Raw genomic sequence first — 8,521 nt, forward strand, 5'->3', positions numbered from 1 at the left:
GGTATATGCATGATTTCATCCCCAGCATTTTATTACCATACAGTTCTCAATTTCGAGATTCCCTCCAGCAGGGGTGGATAACCTTCGAGGGAGGCAAGTCATGCGTGACCGACGTCACAGGTTTAACGTAGAGCACCAAAGTGCGGGCGACAACAGACTCGTCGGTCGTCTGCTCGATTTCACACGGGCGCCCACGTTGTTCGACGACACGGCTGAGTGGGAGGTTCGCACCTATAGATACATACCTCTGCATATCGCGTTTCACAAAGCGCACGTACAGTCGTGAAAATTTCGTCGCATCAGCGTCATTAACGTCACACTATTTTGCTTTCCATAGTGACGTTTTCGGAATGGCTATGGTAACGTGTCCGTAGAAGGCAGCTATGTTTCAGGACATCAACGACAAAAAAAAACAAGCATTTCTAAGTTTCTACATTCGGAAACCGCGATATCATTACGAGGCACGCCGTAGTTGCGTACTCCGAATTAACTCTGACCAACCGGGATTCTTTAACGGGCACTGGATGCACGGTACATGGGCGTAATTGCATTTGAGCCCCGCTGAAATGAGGTCGCCAAGGCTGGGGTTTTAATGCCGCGCGCCCTTGAACTTACTAGCGCGACGCCCTAGCCACTACGACAGCATGGTGCATTTCATATCGGGTCATTGAAATTGAAGTAAATTACCTTTCAGCCGTCGGCTGTCTGTAACACTTCATGAAAGCGTCCACCATACGCATGCAAAGCTCATACTATTGAACATCGCACGTTTTAGGATGGCATCCACGCTCCATTAAAACCACGCGTTTTCTTCCGGTGTAGTAGATTCATCAAGCACATGACCAAAAGTTAAGGGCCGCATGTTCCCTGTTGTTAGAACCCAAATGTACGCGCGCTAACAAAGCTTTCACAGAAGCCCATGCGTTCAGAAAATGGCAGTTCATTAACGGTCTATACGTCTTAGCACCAACTGTGGGAGGAGGGAACACTTCCGGTGCAAAAGAAAGTGACGCCATATCCGGTGAAAAAAAAGGTGATGTCACTTTGGTTATTGACTTGAAATTTGGTTGTTTTTTCTACGGTTGCTGTTCGGGCGGTATTTTTAAACATTCTGCAATTCGACACGAGCTTGGTGCGAACTAAGCACTAAGAATATTCAGCTCCACTCGATTGGTGCGTTAAGTCGATGCCAGCTTTTTAAATCTAAAGCTTTATGAAATTCGGAATCATGTATGATGGAAAATAACATATACTTGCACGCACTTTGGTTCCGCCTTGGTTTCGCTGCGAGAATTAGTACTCTGCATGTTCGTTACCTTGGCCAATTAAATTGACCCTTAAATAATATTTTTTTACAGCAAGTTAAGCACAGCCGGCCAAGTATAGCTTATGTATCCACATTATTTCATTGTTTCTCAGGTAAGAGCTACGCATGCTTCACATTGCTAGTGAGTCTGCGTTGAAACGCAATAATTTCCTTTTTATGCCCGAATTTAAGTTAACGGTGGAGTTTTATTGGCTGAAAATCATGAAGGAAGAATCATACTTTGTTGAACCCAGGCCACACCAACTATGGCGACGAAAAAAATATGTTTCAGCACAAGTCGCTCCCGAAATCCTTGCGCATAACAATCACAGTGCGTGATGCACATATTGATGCGCAACTGCCTCGATATTAGCGAGAGTATAGCGAACGTACCAACACACCGTAAGTTGCTGTAGCAGCGCGAATCTAGATATAGTGCTTCCTCAAACATCAAAATTTAATTCTCCTTTCGCGTGTAATAATAATAATAATAATAATAATAATAATAATAATAATAATAATAATAATAATAATAATAATAATAATAATAATAATAATAATAATAATAATAACCACATAACCGATAGGCACCCATGGCCTCACGGTTAGGTGGTCGAGCTGTTCTGCTCACAGGTATCCTCCGTTGCTATCCTGACGTGTTGGAGAGTTTCCTTTATGTTTATGTGGTAAAGGAAAAATCTGTTTTTGCAACTTATCCCTATTTTTCCTTATCGCGTATATTTCAAACATGTTTCGTGGGCCCATTGCGGAGATTGCGCGGCCTAAAAGAACCACGCCACTAAATTTACATCACTTTGAATTTTGAACTATCATACTGTTTAACATTTTTATTATTTAATAGTTTCAAAATATTTCCGACAAAAAGCATCCGCTGCCACTGTTACGTTTTATTACATTTGTTTTTGCTCCGTCATTCTCGAAATTCTGAGGAACAATTTTGTAGAGAATGTAAGATCTTGTGCGACCAACTTTAGTGATAGGAACAGCATGGCTACGTAACTCTCATATACAGGACAAATATCTAAATATCTCAATATCTAAATAAATATGCGGTGACTCATGGTAACGCCGACAGCGTCCATATAATTGTGACCGCAACAAAGCATAGATGGATGTTTTACCTTGCCGCAATCGAGGAATGTTTCCTTCACCGATTTAGCTCAATTTTTTTTCTTCCAATCCTAAAAGGCTTTCACTTTCAAAATAGGTAGTATGAGAAGGCGGCGAAATTTGCAGGCATGTCTTGGAATCAGCCAGCGGAAGGCAGTGGTTATTATGTTGAGGGTGCTGTAACGTGCATGGCCAGCAAAAAATGACCACCAGCGAAACAGCATGCGTCGGAGCCAGGAATGAACCTTGTGAAGTAATTCCCAGTCACTATGAAATAAAAGTCCCCCCGCGTCTACTTCACAGAGCAAGAGGCAACACGGGGGCGGAAACGAGAAGGCACAAGCGTGCGCTTCCAACTGACATATTTATTGGCGCGTACGACTTCTTTGCACACGCGTACACGAGAATACACGAAAAATGTTTACGCGAAACGAAAATTGAAAACGTCCCACAAAATGCTGATCGATCACTGGCATCCACTGCGCGTGCTTCCTTCTTCGAAGAGTCACATTCCTTTGTGAGGTGGGACTATCGATGACTCATTGGCACACGCACACCACTCCCATTAACGTTTGTGCTGCTTCGCTAATTAATTACACGCGTCTTTTCGTTCCTCAACTTGTAAATCACAGCGGTAAGCTCGAAGCGCCACACGTCTTCGTCCGCGTATGGCTCTTGCTCTGTTTACACAGCCAAAAAAAGTACCACGGTTAGGATACTGCCTAATGCGAAATGTAAGCGCAGCTCGATGTCTTTTCATTTCCTGATATGTTGAGGCAAGGAACTTGAGACTGAAAACACCACACCGACTGGCAGTGGGCCACTGTCGCCAGAGCCTCCGCAGACGAGGAGAGGGGGGGGGGAGGCAGTATACGAACGATTGCGTGGTGAGCGACATCAGAGCAAGCTGTGGAAGAATACGACGGTGAACGCGTGAGCAGTGGCGCGAGCGCGTTCGCGGGTTACGCAGAGCGACGCCGACGCTCAACCCTGTGGAACGAGCACCTAAGAGCCGCGCTCTAAGAGGATGTTATAGCGGGACAATCTTGGGGCTAAGCAACCCTGTGTTATCCTGTGTCACGTGACGGCGGCTTCCCGTCAGTCTGTACCCAGCCTCCGGCAATAAAGGACGTAACATAATTGGCGACGAGGATCAAAAGTTAGGCCTGATTAGGCGTAGGGCTAGCCGAAATGGCAGCTTCACTGGGCACGATTGGGGAATTCGTTCCGACGGAGGCGCCGTCTTGGCCCTTGTATTTGGAGCGCCTCGAATTTTTCTTTCAAGCAAACGACATCGACGGTAACGAGAAGAAGCGAGCAACGCTCTGCAGCGTTTGCGGCCCAGCAACGTATGCCATCGTGCGTTCCCTTTGTTCTCCGGACGCGCCGTCGGCGGTGGACTACGATGAGATCGTCAGGCGTCTCTCAAACCACTTCTCGCCGCGACCGTCGGTGACGGTTCAGCGTTTCAAGTTTGGCACGCGTCAGCAGTAGCCCGGTGAGTCAATTGCCGACTACATCGCAGAACTGCGACGTCTCTCGGAACATTGTGATTTCGGTGCGTCGCTCGACGACATGTTGCGCGACCGACTGGTGTGTGGGGTGCGAAGCGAGACTCTTCAGCGTCGGTTGCTGGCGGAGCCGGAGCTTACGTTTGCGACAGCTCGGGAGAAAGCCATTGCCATGGAATCTGCGCAGCGACAGACTGAGCAAATTCGCGGCCGTGCCACATCGTCTGAAGTATGCAGCGTGAGCGGGAAGCGTTTCGACCCATGTGTTACGAAGGTCTCGGCGCCGGGGACAGCCAAGGAGGGTACCCAGAAGCAGGCGGGTTCGCCTGGGAGCACAAGTGGATGTTTCCGCTGCAAAGGTGCGCATTCGCCAAGCAGTTGCCCATTCATTAATGTGCAGTGCCACTTCTGCAAGCAACGAGGGCACATAGTAAGAGCATGCAGGAGGAAGGCTACAGCTCGCGCTTCGGCTGAACCGAACTCTCCGAACGGAAAACGGGCCAATGGAGGCCGTCACAAGAATGCTGCGTCGGACGTATACGACGTGTTCGTACTGTCTGGTGAGGAGCCAGCCGTGAGAGTGGAAGTGCGCGTCAACGGAAGTCCCCTAGAGATGGAGGTGGACTCGGGTGCAGTGTGTTCAGTCATCAACGACCGGACTATGCGGAAGCTGCGAATATCGAAAAGGGCGTTGCGCCCAAGTAGCCTTCACCTCCGAGCTTACAATAACAAGGAACTACGAGTGTTGGGTGAATTGACCGTGACGGTGGAATTTAGGGGGCAGGAACATCGCCTGCGATTGGTGGTGGTTAAGGGTGCTAGTATCGGACTTATCGGTCGAAACTGGTTCAAGTCCTTGGGAATAAGTCTGAGTGGCGTTCACAGTGTGTGCGAGCCGAGTAGAACTGGCAGTAAAGGAACAACGGCCTTGCTCAAGAAGTATTCTTCAGTCTTTGAGCCTGGACTTGGGACAAGTAGAGGGCCTCCTGTACACATAGGGGTGAACCCGACAGCTCCGCCGCGATTTTTGAAGCCACGGCAAGTACCGTTTGCATTGAGACCGAAGGTCGACGAAGCACTGGACAGGTTGGTGAGCCAAGGCATTTTCCAGCCTGTACGGCACTCGAAGTGGGCAACACCGGTCGTTCCAGTTGTCAAAAAAGATGGATCGATAAGGATCTGCGGGGACTACAAGAGCACCGTCAATCGTGTGGTGCAGTGGGAAACGTATCCTCTGCCAACACCAGAGCAGCTGTTTGCCAGGCTGGCAGGTTGCTCGAAGTTTTCAAAGCTAGACCTCGGACAAGCGTATCAACAGAAGACTGTTGATGAAGAAACAGCTGACTTGTTGACGGTGACAACACATCGGGGACTTTTCCGCGTAACCCGTCTTCAATTTGGCGTGGCAGTGGCAGTGGCTATTTTTCAGAGGTACATGGAAGAACTGTTGCATGGAATTGATGGTGTGCTGGTGTTCTTGGATGACATCTTGATCGGTGGAAGGGATGAGGCACAGCATTATGCTCGTTTGCAAGAGGTGCTCAAAAGAATCCACGAAGACGGTCTGCGACTGAAATTTGACAAATGTCAATTTTGTGTTGAGGAAGTGCGTTACTTGGGATTCATCGTGAACTCTGCAGGTGTGCAGCCGACAGAAGACAAGGTGCGTGCTATTCACGAGGCCCCGGAGCCAACATGCAAAAAGGAGCTTCAAGACTTTTTGGGAGCTCTGAACTTTTACAACAAGTTTCTTAAGGGAGCAGCACATACCTTGGAGCCACTTTACCGGCTGTTGGACAAGGGTCGCGAGTGGCGTTGGACGGGAAGCCGCCGTCACGTGACACAGGATAACACAGGGTTGCTTAGCCCCAAGATTGTCCCGCTATAACACTCCTCCCCCCTACGTCACGTAGTCCTTCAGATACGCAGGACGGTTGCGTTGGCGCTGTGGTCGCTGGACTTGAAGGGGTGCGCTCACTTCACTGCCCAGCCGAATTGCTAATGGGCAGAAAACTTTCAACTGTGTTAGAGCGTCTGCATCCTGACCTGCAGTCCATTGTGCAGCAGAAACAGGAGCAGGTGATGCAGCGCCGTAACCAGGCAGTGCGACTGTTTGAAGTGGGGGATCGAGTGTTTGTGCGCAACTATCTCTATGGGCCCAAGTGGTTGCCGGGCATTGTGGATTCTGTCACTGGACCAGTGTCGTACTTGGTCGTCACCAAGGATGGACGTCGGTGGAGACGGCATGTTGACCAACTCAGAAGTCGTTCTGCCAGCTACGCATTGGACACTGGAATGTGCGAGGAGGAGGAATCGTTGGTTGCTTTCCCGGCAGGGTGTTCCGAAAGCGGCATTCCTTCAAGCCCAGAGGACCCTGGAAGACGGAACCCAAGAGAAGTACCCAGTACCAAACCTGTTTCCTGTGGTGAGGACAGTGAAGTCAGCGCATCCCGGGACCAGAGAAAAAAACGAGAAGAGGCTGCAACACCCAGTGCCGAACCTGTTTCCTGTGGTGAGGACAGTGAAGTGAGCGCACCCCTTCAAGTCCAGCGACCACGGCGCCAACGCAACCGTCCTGCGTATCTGAAGGACTACGTGACGTAGGGGGGAGGAGTGTTATAGCGGGACAATCTTGGGGCTAAGCAACCCTGTGTTATCCTGTGTCACGTGACGGCGGCTTCCCGTCAGTCTGTACCCAGCCTCCGGCAATAAAGGACGTAACAGAGGAGGACTGTATTAGCCCGGGGAATCGAAACGCGTGATCATCTAATTTTCTGGCCAATCCCTTGCAGTGGGCAGGAGCCACATGCTCGATAGGAAACAACATCTCTCTAGAAGGGTTTGTGCTGCCTGCCAAGAAGCAGAACATCGCCTCAGCTAGCCCTGAAAGGTGTGACCTGGTTGGCCCGATCGTGGTAGCTGCCTCGGTGAGTAATGAATGCACTTTTCGCTTAACACAGCTCAAATAGGTGTACTGCTTTAACTTAACCCGCAGCAGAGGCGACGCGTTGTTGTCAGGGCAATAATACTGTGGGAAACGTTTTTGTCTGTCTTGTGAAGTTATCCTGTAGCGGTAGTCACCTCAGAAATGCGAGAAAGCAGGTTGTTGGAATGCCGATGTGGAGCCTAGCAGAGCGGTTGGCTCTGCATGGAGCTCCGTGGTGTTGTATCTTTTGACCAGTTTTTCCTATGATCTGCTGAATTTCGTGTGGAATACGTGATTCCGGAACGTCTAAGGACTCTGAACATACCAGTGTTAGCGGTTAGCCCTTCGTCTTTTCGTAAATACGGGCCGGGACGCGCCAGCCGCACGTGTGCGGATTGCTGGCTGCTTCGCGGGAGACGCCGTGTGCGCTGCCGCCGCAGATGGCGACGCCGGCTGCGTTCGGAGCTGCGATGCCCACGGGGGCGACGAACGCTACGACGAGAACGCCTAAACCAAACAACATTGAAGCTTCAAGCTCGCCCGAACCACTAAAAGAAGGAGCGATGCTCTCGGACCTGGACCGGGAACAAATAGAGTACAGACGCACCGACGAAGGGGATAGTATCATCCTACAAGACACCGATATGCCCGTCCCACGCGTCGGGCAAGAGGAGGGTGAAGAAGGAGACTGGCAAACGGTGTTAACTGTTCGCCAGAAGAAGGCTCTCGCTAGAGTTGGAAGAAAAACCATGGGAGCAGGGGGTGCCGACGACTCGTCGAGCCAGCACCTCGGAGCAGCCAAGAAACCGCCGATGAAGAAAAAGCCACGAGTCAACAGACTACCTCCGTTACCAAAGGAAGACTTCAAAATAATAGTCCGACCACATCAAGGGCTACCAAATAATGACGTGATGGCTCCGCAGATTTCCGAAGCGGTCACCGTGGCCACACAAAGGAAGATGAGAGGGGAACACTTCCTTTTACGACTAAAGACAGGATCAAAAACTGTTATCATATCTACCTCCAAACAAGAGGTAGCAGGTATAGTCAGGAAGATAACGACGCTCGTTATCAACAGCAAACAAGAGGCAGTAAACGCTTACGTGACGGCCGGACAAGAAACAGAGAGAGGTGCAGTGCACGGATTGGCACCGCACACGAGTCCGGAAACACTACCAGCCAACCTGCGCATCAGAACGCAAGGAATGGAAATACTATGAGCGCGTATGCTCGGGAAAACGAAGACAGCGGTCATTACTTTCTATGGCCCCATGATACCACGCTTTGTCTACTACATGGGAGGAGAAATTCTCTGTTACCCATGCAAGAACACCGCACAATTCTGCAACGCCTGCATACAAACAGGCGACACCAAGGAGGCAGAGCCAGAGAACGAATGTAAACCCACTTGATACACTTGTGGAAAGGAACATCTGGCCGGTTCGAAGGACTGCAAGAAACGGTAGAAACAGCCACGGTAGTACAACAAAACGCATACGAAATCTTCCTCCAGACTACTCAAAACTCCGATCAAGGAGCCTGTACCAAGGCCATGGTGGTACGACACGGGTGAAATGGACGATGACGGATGGCCGCCTATAAAGCGACAAGAAGACCTACAAGCGGCTTCGCCACGAGGACAGCGAT

The 8,521-nt window shown here is 50.0% G+C and overlaps 1 protein-coding gene across 1 annotated transcript; it reads left to right on the forward strand.

Annotated features, from left to right (window-relative positions):
* The first annotated feature begins 5,949 nt into the window (after window positions 1-5,949).
* Window positions 5,950-6,552, forward strand: LOC139047022 (uncharacterized). Its single transcript, XM_070520958.1, has one exon. It carries the CDS (start codon window positions 5,950-5,952, stop codon window positions 6,550-6,552), a length of 603 nt encoding a protein of 200 aa, XP_070377059.1.
* The last annotated feature ends 1,969 nt before the right edge of the window (window positions 6,553-8,521 follow it).

The sequence above is a fragment of the Dermacentor albipictus genome, chromosome 6 (assembly GCF_038994185.2).
Source record: "Dermacentor albipictus isolate Rhodes 1998 colony chromosome 6, USDA_Dalb.pri_finalv2, whole genome shotgun sequence".
Taxonomy (NCBI): domain Eukaryota; kingdom Metazoa; phylum Arthropoda; class Arachnida; order Ixodida; family Ixodidae; genus Dermacentor; species Dermacentor albipictus.